The sequence below is a fragment of the Lissotriton vulgaris genome, chromosome 11, assembly GCF_964263255.1.
Source record: "Lissotriton vulgaris chromosome 11, aLisVul1.2, whole genome shotgun sequence".
In the NCBI taxonomy this organism is placed as follows: Eukaryota; Metazoa; Chordata; class Amphibia; order Caudata; family Salamandridae; genus Lissotriton; species Lissotriton vulgaris.
The window spans coordinates 48,184-67,774 of NC_141699.1; the positions used below are offsets into that span (position 1 = coordinate 48,184).

Consider the following 19,591-nt stretch of genomic DNA (forward strand, 5'->3'; position numbering starts at 1 on the left):
GTATAACCCAAAATCTTACCCTGCGCGGAGTTCCTTAACCCTGGGTAGAGGGAGTGACTTTGTCCCCTTGAAGCTGGAGGCTTCGTGAGGTCACAAGTATAACTAAAACAGGTGCCTGGAGGCTGGAAATGTGCCTACGGTCTTGCAGACCTAGGTCTGATACTGTGAAGGGGTTAGATACATTGTTGGAATAAAGAAGTCTTTCGTTTTCCCACCTCCAGCCAGGGGTGGAACCTGAAATCTCACCCTGCGCGGAGCTCCATAGCCCTGTGTAGAAATAGCCACTTTGTGCCTGCAGGCTAGAAATGGGCTTGGGACACTGAAGGCCAGGATCTGATAATGTAAAGGGCTTTATATACCTTTTGAATGAAGTTATTTTTTTTTCTCCACCTCCAGCCAAGGGGTAAATCCTGAAATACTACCCTAATCGGAGCTCCATAGCCCTGTGTAGAAAAAGTGACTTAGTCCTCTAGAACCTAAACATTTAGCAAAATATATATTTTTTTATTAACAGTTTTAAATGGGTAAATTGTACCCGGATCGGAGCTCCATAGGCCGGGTAGGAAAAGTGACTTTGTCCCCTTGAACCTAAAGAGTTATTTAAATAAATAAAAAAATGTGTATATATAGGTTTTTATTTTTATTTTTTAGACCAACTTCAGCTTAGGGGAAAAACCTGAAGTTTTACCCGGATCGGAGCTCCATAGCCTCGGGTAGAAACAGTGACTTTGTCCCCTTGAACCTAGAGAGTTAGTAAAAAAAAAAATGTTTATATATAGTTTTTTTTTTTTTTTGCTTACCTCCAGCTAAGGGGGGAAACCGGAAATTTTACCCGAATCGGAGCTCCCCAGCCCTGGGTAGAAGTAGTGCCATTGTCCCCTTGAACCAAACTGTCCACACAGAAAAAAAACTGAAACGGGTGCTTAAAGACCCACAGGGACCCGTAAACGGTCATGATGGTTCGCCACAAAAATAAGGATCCCACAGCCTCTTCCTATGGGCCTGCATGGGAACACTACTTTATCGACTATTAATCCCCCACGCAGTGTGGGCTTACAGCGCCTGGATGGGAGACAAAGTTGGAGTTAGGGCGGCCGTTCCGCCCCCCGGCCATCTGGTCGCCCGGCACACTGGGCCATCTGGTCGCCGCACAATGGTGCGACCAGATGGCCCACTGAGCTGGTCGACCTGATGGCCGGGCGGCGGAACGGCCGCACTAACTCCAACTTTGTCTCCCACCCAGGCGCTGTAACCCCCCACTACGTGGGGGCTTAATAGTCGGCTTAGGTCCCCCAGTCCAGGCCTCCATGATGGCGAGCCCCTGGGCCGGGCTGAACACGCCTTAAGGTCCCCAGTCCAGGGCTCCATAGTGGCGGGCCCCTGGACTGAGCTGAACCCGCCTTAGGTTACCAGTTCAGGGCTCCACGGTGGCGGGCCCCTGGGCCGGGTTGAACCCGCCTTAGGGCCCTAGTTTAGAGCTCCATGGTGGCGGGCCCGTGGGACGGGGTAAACCCGCCTTCACGGCCGTGCCTTCCAGAGCAGAGTGGTTGCGGAGAAAATCCCCGGGTTCCCCCCTCCCGAGCGAGTGTGGGCCTAGATAGCAGCCCTGCGCTGCGGGAATAATAGTTCATAGACACAGCTCTCACACGACATGGTGGTCGGCTCTTAAAAGAGCCTTTGGGTTGTTTTTTCTTTTTTTTTCCGTGGGCAAGTCGGGTGTTTAACCGCCGAATCCGTAGAGAGTGCGGCCCTGACGCTTCAGGGCATAGACCACATCCATGGCGGTGACGGTCTTCCTCTTGGTGTGTTCGGTGTAGGTGACAGCGTCCCGTATCACGTTCTCCAAGAACACCTTGAGCACCCCGCGGGTCTCCTCGTAGATGAGGCCGGAGATGCGCTTGACTCCGCACGGCGCGCCAGGCGGCGAATGGCCGGCTTGGTGATGCCCTGGATGTTGTCCCAGAGCACCTTGCGGTGCCTCTTGGCGCCGCCTTTGCCGAGCCCCTTCCCTCCTTTGCCGCGTCCAGACATGTTCTCCTCTCGGTGCTGTGAGCAGAAATGATGGCTACCGTCCGCACGGCTGCTTATATGGAGGAGCTGCGGACCTAGGCGGGAGCTCCAAGCGGCCCGCCCTGTGAGGCAGGAGAGCCCGGCCCGTCCCGCCCTCTGCAGGGAGCGGGAGCTGGAGAGGCCGTTGCCGTTTGAAAAAGAGCGGGCTCCCAGCCCGCCTTTGTTATGGGTTGGCTCAGCAGCTGCCGCCGGTGCATAGATCACAGTCAAACACACGCAAGCACCTCCCTTCCCGGCCCCTACTTGTGACCGCGGCCCGCCTAAACCTCTCGTTCCTTTCCTCCTGCCAATATGAACAGAAGCCTCAGACATGTTTCAATGGAGCTCACACACGTTAACTGCCTCACCGGCACCACCCCGCTGTGTGTGACCGCCTGCAACCCCGTAACACTGTCCACGTCTCGCGCCCAAGGCACCTCCCTTCCCGGCCCCCACTTGTGACCGCGGCCCGCCTAACCCTCTCGTTCGGTGCCCCCTCCCAATATGAACAGAAGCCTCGGACATATTTAATGGAGCCCAACATATGTTAAAGGCCTCACCGGCACCACCCCGCTGTGTTTGGCCGCCTGCAACCCCGTAACTGTCCCCATCTCGCGCCCGGTTGTGGCGTCTGCCCCAAAAAGATGCAGAATATATATATGATTTTTATTAGAAAAACATTAAGGATGTCGGACTCAAGCTGGGCTTTGGGGACGGGGGCAACATTTATGTGCAGGGCCGAGGGCTTGGACGTGCCCCCCCGCCGCCCCCTATGAAGCTACGCTTGCGGGCGCTGCCACATCTATGAAGCCGCCAGAGTAACACCTCGGCACGGATACGCTCTTTGATGGAGTCTGTGGATAGCCCTGAAAAGAGCCTTTGTGTTTAGGGTGTGTTTCCACAGTGGTCTGCGGGCCTTTACTTGCTTGCTTTGCCCTGTGCCTTGTGGCTCTCGGTTTTCTTGGGCAGCAGCACAGCCTGGATGTTAGGCAGGACTCCTCCCTGGGCGATGGTGACTCGGCCCAGCAGCTTGTTCAGCTCCTCGTCGTTGCGGATGGCCAGCTGGAGGTGTCTGGGGATGATGCGGGTCTTCTTGTTGTCCCGGGCCGCGTTGCCAGCCAGCTCCAGGATCTCAGCGGTCAGGTACTCCAGCACTGCGGCCAGATAGACGGGGGCACCAGCGCCCACCCTCTCGGCGTAGCTTCCCTTCCGGAGCAGCCTGTGCACACGGCCCACGGGGAACTGGAGCCCGGCTCTGGAAGAGAGCGTCTTGGCCTTGGCGCGGGCCTTTCCTCCTTACTTTCCGCGTCCAGACCTGGCGATCGATCTAAGGTCTCAGTCACACAAATGAGAAAATGGTACTGCTCTTTCTGCTGGACTCGGTAATATAAAGACTTCGGGAGCGTCTGATTGGTTGACAGCTAGGCGCTGATAGTACTTCTCATTGGAGGAAGACTTAACATAGGAAGTGGGGGGCCTGCCAATGAGAAGGGAGAGTAGGGAAGAAGACTGCTTTGCACGCCCAGTCCGCTGCACTGACTGCACACAACACAGTAAATACAGCACATTACAGGGCATGCACTGGCATCCTCAGCTGATAATTGCTCAAAATGCCCACACTGGTGTACATAGTACAATAGCCAGTCTGAACATCAACCATGGCACCCATATCCCTCCTGGACCTGTACCCATATGTCTGTTACATGCTGGCTTATAATACCCCAAACTGCACATATGCACCATCTGCAACGTTTTTGGACATGCAAATGACCATGTAGAAGTTCATTACTAAACACACACATCACATCACATGCCAATCACTCAGTACAGGTGTCAGGATGAATGGCTGGCAGTAACCATCTTTGTTTTTCTGTCAGATCAACCCAACAATTATTTTCATCCAGTCTTCCTATCTCCTTTTCCCATCTCTCTAGTTCTGCGGGGGTAGCTTCCTTCTGCAATACTCTCACACTTTCCATGGTGTTGTCAAACAGTTCAGATTCCTCCACCCATCTTGCTGAGGAGTTTACGAACATGGTTGACATTGGGGACTGTGCTGTCTGTTTGGCCACCTGATCAGCGAAAGCATTTCCTTCCCCCACCTCATCCACTATTGCTTTATGCGCACTGCATTTAATGATGGCTAACTTCTTGGGCAGGGTGAGGGCATCTAGCAGCCGCAAAACCAGGGGACCGTTCTGTATTTTCTGACCATGGGAAGTAAGAAAACCCCGCTCCCTCCACAGCCGCCCAAAGCTATGGGCCACGGATCACTGACAAAATATCGACCTACAAAATATCGACCTACAGGAATATCGAGTGGAAAATATTGAGGACAAGAATATCAACATCCTATCTATAACATGGTAAGTAGAAAAATATCGAAAAAATAATATAGATGTTAAAAATATCGAATATATATAAATGTAAATTAAAGTAAATAACACTACTAAATAAAATGTACATAGTTAAAAGAATCTAATAATGTTGAAAATTAATAAATAATACATATATAATAATAATACTTTAATTAAATATATACAGTAAATATATAATATATATGTACTGAACAATAAGTAGTAATAATTATTTTACTATTTTATAAATTAATAAAATATATACTAATTTAATAATACATTTACAAACATAAAACAATAACATAAAATGTAAAAAATATAAATAATTAAATATACTTATAATATGTTTAACATTAATTATTTAAAACGTTGGATAGCGTAAGGGTAATAATTACTATTCCCACTCCAGAGAGTGCAACAGTAGGGAAAGCGTTGGATAGCGTAGGAGTATAAATTACTATTCCCACTCCAGAGAGTGCAACAGTAGGGAACGCGTTGGATAGCGTAGGAGTAAAATTACTATTCCCACTCCAGTGAGTGCAACAGTAGGGAAAGCGTTGGATAGCGTAGGGGTAAAAATTGCTAATCCCACTCCAGAGAGTGCAACAGTAGGGAAAGCGTTGGATAGCGTAGGAGTAAAAATTACTATTCCCACTCCAGAGAGTGCAACAGTAGGGAAAGCGTTGGATAGCGTAGGGGTAAAAATTACTATTCCGACTCCACAGAGTGCAACAGTAGGGAAAGCATTGGATAGCGTAGGGGTAAAAATTACTATTCCGACTCCACAGAGTGCAACAGTAGGGAAAGCGTTGGATAGCGTAGGGGTAAAAATTACTATTCCCACTCCAGAGAGTGCAACAGTAGGGAAAGCGTTGGATAGCGTAGGAGTAAAAATTACTATTCCCACTCCAGACAGTGCAACAGTAGGGAAAGCGTTGGATAGCGTTGGAGTTAAAATTACTATTCCCACTCCAGAGAGTGCAACAGTAGGGAAAGCGTTGGATAGCATAGGAGTAAAATTTACTATTCCCACTCCAGAGAGTGCAACAGTAGGGAAAAAGCGTTGGATAGCGTAGGGGTAAAAATTACTATTCCAACTCCAAAGAGTGCAACAGTAGGGAAAGCATTGGATAGCATAGGGGTAAAAATTACTATTCCGACTCCACAGAGTGCAACAGTAGGGAAAGCGTTGGATAGCGTAGGAGTAAAAATTACTATTCCCACTCCAGAGAGTGCAACAGTAGGGAAAGCGTTGGATAGCGTAGGAGTTAAAATTACTATTCCCACTCCAGAGAGTGCAACAGTAGGGAAATCAATGGATAGCGTAGGGGTTAAAATTACTATTCCCACTCCAGAGAGTGCAACAGTAGGGAAAGCGTTGGATAGCGTAGGGGTAAAAATTACTATTCCCACTCCAGAGAGTGCAACAGAAGAGAAAGCGTTGGATAGCGTAGGGGTAAAAATTACTATTCCCACTCCAGAGAGTGCAACAGTAGGGAAAGCGTTGGATAGCGTAGGGGTAAAATTGACTATTCCCACTCCAGAGAGTGCAACAGTAGAGAAAGCGTTGGATAGCGTAGGGGTAAAAATTACTATTCTCAATCCAGAGAGTGCAATAGTATGGAAAGTGCTGGAAAGTGTAGGGGTTAAAATAACATACTTCTAAATAAAAGCTTTTTTTAGTAATACAAATATAAACTGTTAATTAAATATAAACCATACACAATTCCTATACATAATTATTAAAGACATGATTATCAAAATATATTTAACCAAAAATAAATATTTAAAAATACCATTTTATATTTTATTACCAACTAAGAATTAATTATCAATTATATTATTAACAAAACAATTACCTTAAAAACATTATTTCTTAATTACATTTAAATTACTTCCCACCATATTCCCTATAAACCCACTACCCGCAACAGAACACATTTATCTATTTATTAATTAATTTACATTTTTTACAAATTAATTAAAATTAATTACCAATATTTAAAAATAATTACCAATTAATTACAAATAATTTATAATTCCTACTAATTAATAATGAATTAAACATAATTAAATTACTTCCCACCCTATTCCACTATAAACCCACAACCCGCTACAGAACATATATATCAATAATCAATTAATTAAAAAAAATTACCAATTAATTAAATTTATTTACCAATTCTTTAAAAATATTTAATAATAACTACTAATTAATAATTAATTTGACATAATAAATTACTTCCCACCCTATTCCCCTATAAACCCACAACCCGCTACAGAACATCTTTATCAATTAATCAATTAATTAAAAATAATTTCCAATTAATTAAAATTAATTAGCAAATAATTACAAATAATCTATAATTCCTACTAATTAATAATTAATTAAACATAATTAAATTACTTCCCACCCTATTCCCCTATAAAACCACAACCCGCTCCGGTACTAAAACACATAATTTGCTTATAAATAAATGTTTTAATATATTAAATTAAATACACATATAATATTATTTATTTTAAATACTTAAGTAAAACATATAACACATACATAATAAAAAACAAAAAAATTATACAAATATCGATATTAGTGTCATCGAAATTAGTGACATCGATATTACTAACTTCGATATTACTTACATCGATATGAAGAATTTCGATATTACTTACCTTAGGGTCGATACTCTGTCCAACGATATTCTTGACATCGATATTCTACACCTTCGAAATTAAAACACAATATTTTGGTAGGTCGATATTTATAACTCGATATTTTGACTGTGTACCATGGGCCACGCCAAAGGCATATTGGCTGTCTGTGTAGATATTGACTTCGAGTCCCTCACTCAATTCGCAGGCTCGTAGTAAGGCCATTAGTTCAGCAGCTTGGTCTGATCGGTAAGGTACTCGGAATGTTTCAACTACTGTCTTCAAAGTCGTATTTGCATATGCAGCTGTTGTTGTTCCATCTGCTAGTTTAAAACCGGACCCATCCACATATAGCTCCCCTTGAGGGTCAGTTAGAGGAGTGTCAGTAAGGTCAATTCTGCCCTAAGTTTCTTCTTCAGTGCGATAAATGCAGTCATGTGTGTCATTGATAAGCTCACTCGGAGGGAGTGGTAACAGAGTAGCCGGGTTTAGTGTTGCACATCGAGTGATCGTGATGTGTGGTGCAAACAGTGTCAGTTCATATCCAGTGAGTCGTGCACTTGTGAGATGCTGTGTTTTTGTTTCATTTAGCAATGTGTCCACAGCATGCGGCACCATCACTGTCAAATTTGAATTTAGGACGAGTCCTTCCGACTGCCGGATTGCCACTGCAACAGCTGCTGTGGCCCTCAGACAGCTAGGAAGTGCTCTGGTGACATTATCCAGTGTGGCTGACAGATAGGCGCAAGGTCTTTGCTTACCACCAAAGTCCTGCGTTAACACCGAAAGTGAGCAACCGTCGACCTCATGCACGTATAGTACAAAAGGTTTACGGTAGTCAGGAGTGCCCAAGACAGGGGCAGAACATAAAGCAGTTTTTAAAGAGTCAAAAGAGTGCTGACATTCATCCGTCCAGGGGAGGGGTTCATGCACTTCCTTAGTGGTCAGATGCAACAGAGGTTTAGCAAGAAGAGAAAAATTAGGTATCCATTGGCGACAGTAAGAGGTAATGCTAAGAAAAGCGCGAACTTCGCGCTGCGTGCAAGGAACAGACATTTTAGAAATGGTAGTAATACGTTCAGGTGTTAGTCGTCTACCCTCCTTCGATAGTAGATGACCGAGGTAGGTCACCTCCTGTCGACAGTATTGAAATTTAGACAGGGAGACTTTGTTTCCCTTAGCGGCCAAGTGGTGTAACAATTTAACAGTGGCTGTCTTACAGCCTTCTTCCGTGTCCGAGGCAATGAGCAAGTCATCCACATATTGCAAGAGGACATTGCCCTCCGTTAAGTCCAAATCATCCAGTAAAGCCTTAAGGGCTTGGCTATATATATTCGGACTTTCAGTATAGCCTTGAGGGGCGCGACAGAAGCGGAAACTTCGTCCAGATAATGAGAATCCGAAGATCTGTCTGCTATCAGGATGGATAGGGATGCTGAAGAAGGCATTTTTCAGGTCTATGACCGAAAAATACTTGGCAGTTGGCGGAATCATCGTGAGGATCGTGGTGATGTCTGTTACCACCGGATACTGTGGTACCACAATCTTATTAACTGCTCGAAGGTCAATCACAAAACGGTAAGCTGCACCGTGCCCCTGTTCACCAGGATCAGAAGTCTTTTTTAAAATCGGGAGAATCGGGCTGTTGCAAATATTAGCGGCCGTTTCCTCCACCACCCTTTTGAGGAACTGGAATCGATTTTCGGTTATGCTGCACATATAATCGATATCTCATGGTTAGCATGCTGCATCTATTATAATTTATCATACACACGCAAACTAGCATAAATGCACGTTGCAATGTCTTAGACATCAACTTGCATCACTTTCTGTATTTTAGTCAAGTCAAGTCAAGTCAGAGAATTTATATAGCGCACTACATACCCAGAGGGTCTCAAGGCGCTTAGAAAGGGGAGGAGGATTACTTGTCAAATATCCACGTTTTAAGTTGCTTTCTGAATGCTAGGTGGTTCTGGGTAAGGCGAAGGTAAGCGGGGAGTGAGTTCCATGTTTTAGCAGCCAGGTATGAAAAGGATCTGCCTCCCATGGTGGTCTTGTTGATGCGAGGTACAGTGGCGAGGGCTTGGCTGGAAGAGCGTAGTTGGCGGGAGGGGGTGTAGAAGGACAGTCGTGAGTTGAGGCATTCTGGTCCGATGTCGTAGAGTGATTTGTGTGCGTGGGTTAGCAGTCGGAAAGTGATCCTCTTATTGACGGGTAGCCAGTGGAGGTCTTTAAGGTGACCAGAGATGTGTTCGTTGCGTGGGATGTCTAATATGATCCTGGCTGAGGCGTTTTGGATTCGTTGGAGTTTCTTCTGGAGTTTGGCGGTAGTGCCTGCGTAGAGGGTGTTTCCGTAGTCCAGTCGGCTCGTGACCAGAGCATGGGTGACTGTTTTCCTTGTTTCGGTGGGGATCCAGCGAAATGTTTTTCTGAGCATGCGAAGAATGTTGAAGCAGGAAGAGGATACGGCGCTGACTTGTCTGTTCATTGAGAGTGAAGAGTCCAGGATGATGCCTAGGTTCCGTGCGTGGTCTGTCGGGATGGGTGCTTTTCCGAGGGCTTCCGGCCACCAGGAGTCGTCCCATGCAGAGGGGGATGTACCTAAGATGAGGACTTCTGTTTTGTCTGAGGTCAGTTTCAGACGGCTTTGTTTCATCCATTCGGCAACTTCTTCCATTCCTTCGTGTAGGTTAGTTTTGGCGGTGCTGGGGTCATTGGTGAGAGAAAGGATTAGTTGAGTGTCATCCGCGTAAGAGATGATGTTGAGGTTGTGTTGGCGGGCGATGGCCGCGAGGGGGCTCATGTATACGTTGAAGAGGGTGGGGCTGAGTGAGGATCCTTGTGGTACGCCACAGATGACTTCAGTGGCCTCGGACTTGAATGGTGGGAGGCGGACTCTCTGGGTTCTTCCGGTGAGGAACGAGGTGATCCATTCAAGTGCTTTTCCTTGGATTCCGATGTTATTGAGGCGTTGTAAAAGGGTGCTGTGGCAGACTGTGTCGAATGCTGCAGAGAGGTCGAGGAGGATGAGGGCGACTGTGTTTCCATTGTCCAGTAGAGTTCGAATGTCGTCTGTTGCTGCGATGAGGGCGGTCTCAGTGCTGTGTTTTGCTCGGAAGCCAGATTGTGAGGAGTCGAGGGATTTGTTGGCTTCGAGGAAGGCTGCGAGCTGGTTGTTGACAGCTTTCTCGAAGACTTTGGCCGGGAATGGAAGGAGCGAGATGGGGCGGTAATTTTTGAGTTCGGTGGGGTCCGCTGTGGGTTTTTTCAGAAGGGCGGTGAGTTCAGCATGTTTCCAGTCTTCCGGGAAGGTGGCGGAGTTGAAGGAGCAGTTGATGACGTCTCGGAGGTGCGGTGCTATGACGGAGTCTGCTTTGTTGAAGATGTGGTGAGGACATGGGTCTGTGGGGGATCCTGAGTGGATGGAATTCATCAGGCGGATTGTGTCCTCAGTGGAGATTGGGTTCCAGTCGTTAAGGGTGTTCACGGGGGGAGAATGTTCAGCAAATGGTAGGGTGGGTTGGTTTCCGGGTTGGTTGTCGAAGCTGTTGTGGATGTCTGCAATCTTGTTGTGGAAGAATGAGGCTAGGGAGTCGCAGAGGGCTTGAGAGGGGGTGATGTCGTTGGAGTTGGCCGAGGGATTGGAAAATTCCTTGACGATGTTGAAAAGTTCCTTGCTGTTGTGGGAGTTGTTGTCAAGTCGATCCTTGAATGCTGTTTTCTTGGCCTTACGGATTAGTTGGTGGTGAGTGCGGGTGGCGTTTTTGAAGGCGTCCTTGGTGCTAGTGGTTGGGTCTTTTTTCCAGGCCTTTTCAAGGGAGCGGCAGAGTTTCTTGGACTTCTTAAGATCATCGTTGAACCATGAGGCCTTTTTGCTGCAAGGTTTGCTTTGACGTTTTTTCAGTGGTGCTAAGGTGTCGGCGGTGTTGGATAACCATAGGGTGAGGTTGGCGGCGAATTCGTTTGCGTTAGAAGAGTGGGCTGGGGTGTTTAGAAGGAGCGATGCGGAGATCTGGTCCGTGGTGATTTTGTTCCAGTTTCTTTGCAGAGTAGGTTGGAGGTGGTTGGTGGGTTTTGGTTTGTTGTAGGTGAAGTGAACGCAGCTGTGGTCAGTCCAGAGGAGATCCGTAGTGTGGCTGAAGGAGACATGATTGCTGGAGGTGAAGATGGGGTCGAGTGTGTGACCTGCGATGTGGGTGGGGGAAGTGACCAGTTGTTTAAGTCCGAGGTTGGCGAGGTTGTCTAAGAGGGTGGCGGTGTTGCGGTCGTTGTTCTTTTCAAGGTGAAAGTTGAGGTCTCCCAGAAGGATGTAGTCTTTGGAGGGGAGCGCGTGTGGGGTGATGAAGTCTGTGATGTCTTCACTGAATTTTGCGCGGGGTCCTGGTGGTCTGTAGAGGAGGGTGCCTCTGAGTGTGGTCTTGGGGTCGATGTGGATCTGGAAGTGAAGGTGTTCAGAGTTAGCGAGGTTGGCGTCAGAGCTGGTTGAGATGCGGATTGATTTCTTATGGACGATAGCGATCCCTCCTCCTGTGTGGCTACACTCACTTGACTCGACCGATGCCATTTTGTGGCCTCACTCGAAACCTTACACTAACAGACCCCATTCATTCCCTGCACGAAAGTCGTTCTCCTGAGAAATAACCCAACTGTTGCAGGACTGCTGTTTCAGCTCGTTAGGCCCATCAAGGTTGTAGGTAGTAGGAGAAGGCCTGATAAGCACATTCCGGGAGGGGTGCGGGACGGACTGTCTCGGAGTTGGCAGAAGGGAGTCACCCGTTCGACCTTGCTAATCCAGGATGAGCTAAACCAAGAGCGCTTTGTGTGCCATATATGGCCTTTCCTTTCCATGTACCAGCCTGTACCAATTTGTACTTTTCCATCTTGGGCCATAATTTCTCAAATGTAACTGTATATATGTGATGTCCCGACAGTGTGCCAGCAGTCTTCTTGGCGGACCTCGTGGGGTTAGGTCGCAAGGAGCTCCTCTGGCAGAGTTTGTTTGTCATAATAAATGCTTGGACCTTCTACACTGCCAACCGACTGAATATTGGGAATGGGAATGGGATTGGTTGTGAATATAACTATAATTGGGAGGTGGTAGAGAATTTTTTGGTACATCAGTTGGTGACCCCGCCGGGACTCCGCATTGGGGCTGTCCCTCTGTATTTCAGATGACAATCGAGACATTGAAAGGGGTGCTCTCGATCGGGGGGTCGCAGAATAGACCAACGAAAATTCGAGGTTTGCTCCGGTCTCCCGGTCCCGAGAACCTGAACTGCTATTGGCCCCACGCCGGAGTCCTTCGGGCGTGACCCGAGAACCAGCCACGTTGGCCTTATCGAGAGTTGGCAGTGAAGAACGTGCAATCAGACCTGTGTGCACCAGGTGAGTGTTTTGTCCTGTTTTGTGTTGGATTATGTCTACAGATCTGGACTTGGTACTCAGCATTTGGTGACCTGTGGTCACGGAGAAACTCTGAATAGGGGGTCAGACGGGGCAACAGTAAAATTGCATGTGCGGATGCCTCTTGTTTGCTTTGTGTAGAAATACTGGAGATAAGGACTACACGCCTTTGGGGAACTGTGGTTCTCACTCGGCCGGACTGTTCTTGGGAATGCCAATGGTTGAGATTGGGTAGCACTCGGACAGATCTGGAGCGGCGCTTGAAAAAGCGGGCTCAGCCAGTATAGTCCGGGAGGTGAACCATGAATACTGTCGGATGGCCTGTAGGTTGGTCTGTGGTTTAAAACCTGTGTAACTATCTCCAGGCAGTCTAAGGACAAGACTGTTGTCAGAAGGTGTTCTTTGCAGCTTTGAATATTGGAAAAAGGGTTCTCCATAGGTGGGAGTCGACGGGCTCCACCTCTTGTTTGCAAATATTTGTGTTTTCGTTGGTACGTTTTGTGTTTTCATTTTTATGTCAAATTGGAGGTACATAATAGGGGTGGGCGGCCAGCTACGCTCCGTGCACGGAGTGTGCGTAGTGCCGCCTACTCCGCATTTTGCGTAGCGGGCGTAGCCAGGCGGCACTACGCACGCTCCGCAGACGGAGCGTAGCTGGCCGCCACCCGCCTCCCTCCCGCCCTCCCTAAATACTTTCAATTAAAGGAATCAAATAATTTAAAACGCACTTACCTTGCCCGCCGCTGCCCGCCGCGTCCCCGGGGCTCGCTATCTTCCGTCTTCCGTCTTCTTTACTAATGCGCATGCGCGGGCGGCCGCGCATGCGCATTTTCTCGTGAGAAATGCGCATGCGCGGCCGCCCGCGCATGCGCATTAGTAAAGAAGACGGAAGATAGCGAGCCCCGGGGACGCGGCGGGCAGCGGCGGGCAAGGTAAGTGCGTTTTAAATTATTTGACTCCTTTAATTGAAAGTATTTAGGGAGGGCGGGAGGGAGGCGGGTGGCGGGGTTGGCGGCCAGTGGTGTTTGCGTAGTGGGGCTACGCGGAGTGCGGAGGTGGTCGTAGTTTCTCGCCTACTTCGCGTAGCTCCACTCCGCCCACTCCGCCCAGGGTTAGTACATAATGCAATGTGCGAGTGGTTTCGAATGAAGACATGGCCATGTGTATGAGAGAATAGTGATTAATGACACCCGGTTCTGTGATTTTTGTGTGAATAATAACACTTGATTCCTTTCCAGCTCAAGTAGAAATAGAGATGGGGAAATGCTGTGTCTTAGCAAATTATGCTTTGGTTGTATCCACCGTGAAAGCGTGAGGCTAGATGAGAGTCAGCCAGCCCCCCCGGAAGGGACACCCAGCCATGATATGTATTGCAAGCACGGTATTGGTCCTCTTCTTTTTAATTCCTTGTGGCACAAATACACGAAGGATAATGTAGAACTACAGTAGCCGAAAACTGGATCTTTTGATGAGAAAAATATTCAGTATCTACAGGAGCGTCTCTTTGTTAAATGAAGCCGACAGGCTATGTTTGACACCCTTAACAAATGGCAGAAAGAGGCAAAGAGAAGACGCATCAGATCAGAAAAACTCCTTAAGATACAGCAAGGGCAGACTATAACACAGAAAGCTATAGCACATGACAAGAATAGAGTAGAAAAGAATATTGAGATTGCAGATAGACAATATAAGCTACAGGTAGACAAAAGCTATGTAACGCGAAACGAAACTGAAGATGAGATAGAGGATCTGCTGGATAAAAGACCTCCCCAGCCATATGCCCCGCAGCGCGTATATCCCGCGCTTCCTGTTCAAACAATGGACGGACCGCAAGCATCCGCACCAGAGGAACGGGGCTCTGTCAGCTCCGGGCGTGGTGCCGGCGTTCCATCCCCCTCTATAGGGGACCTGGCCACTCTTGTCCCCGATTCCAGGCAGACGCTAACATCCCCTCGCGTACAACTAAGCATCCCGAGTCCCGCATGGGCGTCTCAATCGGCCAGCACCACCCCCGGTACGACGGAACTGACTCCGAGAGGGGCGTCCGGTGGGTTGGAAGGTAAAAGACTATTCACTAGATCATCTGTGGCGTATGGCGAGAAGGAAGTGTTAGCGGATCAGGCTACTAAATGGATAAGGAGTGACGCATATACTGTAACTGACATATGGAGTACGGTGAAAGATTTTGAACCGGTGATGCAGCAACATGTGATATTCCAGATGTCCAATTCCCTCATTTGGGCTTGGGAGGTCAGTTTCGATAACAGGAGTGCTCCTCAGATACTGTATGATATTCTAGACTGGTCCCATAAATTTAATTTGACCCCACAGGAAGTGTACAAAAACGTAGTCACCCTAGTCCCTTTCTCACTGCTCCATCAGGATTCAAGCAAGCGGGCCGAAGACGGCTGAAATGCCAGAAACCGGTCCCCGGTAGCTTGTCTCCTTTCTGGTGAAGAATTGGCTTGGTAGTTTAGTCTGCCCTGTTCCCATGATGCACTGGGCCAGGGACAGACTGATTTGCATATAGCCAGGTTCTGAGCTGGGATGGGGCAGTGAGATAAATAACGGTGATGGATCAAGCCCTGATCTTTGGACTGGGTAAGAGTGGTCTGCTTAATTCAGACACTCTGTTCATCACCACCCCCTTTTCTGAATCGTTTTTGGCCACTATAGTTGTGGCAGGGTATACTCAGACATGAGTCCCTTTCTCACTGCTCCATCAGGATTCAAGCAAGCCGGGCCGAAGACGGCTGAAATGCCAGAAACCGGTCCCCGGTAGCTTGTCTCCTTTCTGGTGAAGAATTGGCTTCGTAGTTTAGTCTGCCCTGTTCCCATGATGCACTGGGCCAGGGACAGACTGATTTGCATATAGCCAGGTTCTGAGCTGGGATGGGGCAGTGAGATAAATAACGGTGATGGATCAAGCCCTGATCTTTGGACTGGGTAAGAGTGGTCTGCTTAATTCAGACACTCTGTTCATCACCACCCCCTTTTCTGAATCGTTTTTGGCCACTATAGTTGTGGCAGGGTATACTCAGACATGAGTCCCTTTCTCACTGCTCCATCAGGATTCAAGCAAGCCGGGCCGAAGATGGCTGAAATGCCAGAAACCGGTCCCCGGTAGCTTGTCTCCTTTCTGGTGAAGAATTGGCTTGGTAGTTTAGTCTGCCCTGTTCCCATGATGCACTGGGCCAGGGACAGACTGATTTGCATATAGCCAGGTTCTGAGCTGGGATGGGGCAGTGAGATAAATAACGGTGATGGATCAAGCCCTGATCTTTGGACTGGGTAACAGTGGTCTGCTTAATTCAGACACTCTGTTCATCACCACCCCCTTTTCTGAATCGTTTTGGCCACTATAGGTGTGGCAGGGTATACTCAGACATGAGTCCCTTTCTCACTGCTCCATCAGGATTCAAGCAAGCCGGGCCGAAGACGGCTGAAATGCCAGAAACCGGTCCCCGGTAGCTTGTCTCCTTTCTGGTGAAGAATTGGCTTGGTAGTTTAGTCTGCCCTGTTCCCATGATGCACTGGGCCAGGGACAGACTGATTTGCATATAGCCAGGTTCTGAGCTGGGATGGGGCAGTGAGATAAATAACGGTGATGGATCTAGCCCTGATCTTTGTACTGGGTATGAGTAGTCTGCTTAATTCAGACACTCTGTTCATCACCACCCCCTTTTCTGAATCGTTTTGGCCACTATAGGTGTGGCAGGGTATACTCAGACATGAGTCCCTTTCTCACTGCTCCATCAGGATTCAAGCAAGCCGGGCCGAAGACGGCTGAAATGCCAGAAACCGGTCCCCGGTAGCTTGTCTCCTTTCTGGTGAAGAATTGGCTTGGAAGTTTAGTCTGCCCTGTTCCCATGATGCACTGGGCCAGGGACAGACTGATTTGCATATAGCCAGGTTCTGAGCTGGGATGGGGCAGTGAGATAAATAACGGTGATGGATCAAGCCCTGATCTTTGGACTGGGTAAGAGTGGTCTGCTTAATTCAGACACTCTGTTCATCACCACCCCCTTTTCTGAATCGGATAAAAGACCTCCCCAGCCATATGCCCCGCAACGCGTATATCCCGCGCTTCCTGTTCAAACAATGGCCGGACCGCAAGCATCCGCACCAGAGGAACGGGGCTCTGTCAGCTCCGGGCGTGGTGCCGGCGTTCCATCCCCCTTTATAGGGGACCTGGCCACTCTTGTCCCCGATTCCAGGCAGACGCTAACATCCCCTCGCGTACAACTAAGCATCCCGAGTCCCGCATGGGCGTCTCAATCGGCCAGCACCACCCCCGGTACGACGGAACTGACTCCGAGAGGGGCGTCCGGTGGGTTGGAAGGTAAAAGACTATTCACTAGATCATCTGTGGCGTATGGCGAGAAGGAAGTGTTAGCGGATCAGGCTACTAGATGGATAAAGAGTGACGCGTATACTGTAACTGACATATGGAGTACGGTGAAAGATTTTGAACCGGTGATGCAGCAACATGTGATATTCCAGATGTCCAATTCCCTCATTTGGGCTTGGGAGGTCAGTTTCGATAACAGGAGTGCTCCTCAGATACTGTATGATATTCGAGACTGGTCCCATAAATTTAATTTGACCCCACAGGAAGTGTACAAAAACGTAGTCACCCTAGTCCAGTATCGAGGCAGGTTGTTCTTAAAGAGTCCTCAATGGACCTCACAGCATCCCATGCGGGAGGTCCATCCCATTTATCATCCCGAAGTTCCCGAACTACGCAATGATAACCAACAGATCACCCGGCCGCGAATAGATGCTCGGTTCCAGGAGAAATGGGTATACACTCCATGGAAGAGAAGTGAGGTCCTTGCTCTGAAATCCCAACTGCCCGATCCCCGAAAGAATCCTACCGCCTACTATAAGGACTGACAACTGGGACTCCCGAGAATCCCACTGAGACATTATTTTGCCCGGACAGAGCCGCCCCTGGAACCAATGATCGAGCAACAGAACTGTTCATTGCTCCCGTGTCAATTAGGAAATTCTCACTAGTCCCCATCACTTCCCCTTTTACATAAAGTCCCTTTTGATTGACCGGGATCGACACATGGCCCATACTCTGCTTTGGCTGTCCTATGCGTTTACGTATGCGTCCTGATCTTCGCTTTCGTAATCGTCATGATAATACTGTCTGCCTTGGTGACCATCGAAATGATTTCTTTCAGACTTGCCTGATCCTTCTTCACTGCGCATATCACTCCGATCGGGGCCGCCTCGTCCTCGCCCTCGGACTGCACCGTTCTGGGCAAGCAACAACGGACACTGTGCTTTCCAATGCCCCTCCTCTCTACAATAGGAACACTGGTTTAAGCCCACAGTCGGAGCTCTGCCCGTGCCTCGGCCTGCACCCGCCCCTCTGGACACTGGTCCTCTGACTCTTCTCCCCCCTCCTTGTCCCTGGACTACCTGCTGAAGCAATACCCGCGTTTTAAGGTCTTTGGCCTTCTTCTCCAGCTTTTCCTTTCTCTCGTTCTCCCTATGTTCATAGTACTGAGCCATGCTCAGAATTACCGAGGGGGTGGAGGTAGTCCAGGTACTCTCTGCCGCCTGTAATCGCGCAGAAATTTCCGGAGCTAGGTTCGTAACAAATCTGTTCACGAACAACCTAGTTCCACCTTCCGTAGCCAAATCCTATCCGCTAAAGTCAATGAAGACTCCTTCGAACCTCGTGAAGAAGTCGGACACGCTTTCATCCTTTTTCTGTCTGCAAGCAGTCAGTTTATCCCAATCGACCTTCCTCGGCGGTATCAAAGTGTGCATAAAGGCTATAATTTTTGCTGGCAAGGATGTTATCTCACCCCTTGGTGAAGTACCGAAAATATTTACCACCTCCCAATTATAGTTATATTCACAACCAATCCCATTCCTATTACCAATAATCAGTCGGTTGGCAGTGTAGGAGGTCCAAGCATTTATTAGAACAAACAATCTCTCCCAGAGGAGCTCCTTGCGACCTAACCCCACGAGGTTCGCCAAGAAGACTGCTGGCACACTGTCAGAACATCACATATATACAGTTGCATTTGCGGAATCATGGCCCAACATGGAAAAATACAAGCTGGTACAGTTTGGTACAGAAAGGAAAGACCAAATATGGCAGACAAAGCACTCTTGGTTTAGCTCATCCTAGATTAGCAAGTTCGGACGGGTGACTCCCTTCTGCCAGCTCCGAGACAGTCCGCCCGCACCCCTCCCGGAATGTGCTTATCAGGCCTTCTCCTGCTATCTACAACCTTGACGGGCCTAACGAGCTGAAACAGCAATTCTGCAACAGTTGGGCTATTTCTCAGGAGAACGCTTTTAGCAAAGGGAATGAATGGGGTCTGTTAATGTAAGGCTTCGAGCGAGGCCACAAAATGGCGCCGGTCAAGTCAGTAAGTGTAAAATGCGAAGAGTGATGCAAGCTAGAAATCTAAAATACTGCAAATGAATTTATGCTAATGTTTGCGTGCGTATGCTAAAACATTTAGATACATCATGCTAATCTTGAGATATCGATTATAGATACTGTATAACCGAAAATCGACTCCGGTTCCTCAAACCCTCCTTTTAGCATGGTGTAGTTAAATACAAAGTCAGGTATTCAGTCTCTAAAAATCTCCACGTTAATGGTCATCAATTCATGAATCTCTTTCTGCAGCATCGGAAGCTTCGCAGGGACTGGGGCAGGTACGCACAGCGTAGTAATTCGGGAGGCACATTAGGAAGAACAGGCGGGGCCACATTGCATCAGAACACAGCAGGTAAAGATGATACCGGCTGCTCCGGCCAAAATCAACAATATCTTCCATCCCCAGGTGGACAGGAGCCCCCAGAACCACCCGGATAGTGACCAATACCCATTGTCAATATGCATTTCAGAGGCAATGCGGTGCAACTTTTGAATGGCTAGATGAACAGAGGGGGCGGAGTCTGGAATATACACACAGCAAGAGCTGCCAATCACGTGGCATGCCCCACCCCGATCAGCTAAGATGACGTCTAAAACCATACGGTTTTAGAGCGCAACGAGCCTGGTCGCCTGAAGCTCAACAGTTAAGTTGGCTAGGATGTCAGTTGTTATGTTTATGACATTTTCCACAATCCTGGACAACCTGCTTATT

At 48.1% G+C, this 19,591-nt stretch overlaps 1 protein-coding gene and 1 pseudogene across 1 annotated transcript; both read right to left on the bottom strand.

Moving 5' to 3' along the window:
- Positions 1-1,681: 1,681 nt before the first annotated feature.
- On the bottom strand, positions 1,682-2,267 carry LOC147678861 (histone H4-like; annotated as a pseudogene).
- A 700-nt stretch (positions 2,268-2,967) lies between these two features.
- LOC147678862 (histone H2A.J-like) lies at positions 2,968-17,987 on the bottom strand. The gene is made up of 2 exons (XM_086944684.1): positions 17,895-17,987; positions 2,968-3,291 (listed from the first exon to the last, which is right to left on the bottom strand). The coding sequence occupies exons 1-2, from the start codon at positions 17,985-17,987 to the stop codon at positions 2,968-2,970; spliced, it is 417 nt and encodes a 138-aa protein (XP_086800810.1).
- Positions 17,988-19,591: the final 1,604 nt, after the last annotated feature.

Excerpts from the sequence above, each read along its gene's own strand:
- LOC147678862 (XM_086944684.1), bottom strand. The coding sequence starts at position 17,987 with ATGGCTCAGTACTATGAACATAGGGAGAACGAGAGAAAGGAAAAGCTG. Across the intron at positions 3,292-17,894 it reads CGCGGGTATTGCTTCAGCAG|TTCCCCGTGGGCCGTGTGCA; the intron begins GTAGTCCAGGGA and ends GCCGGGCTCCAG.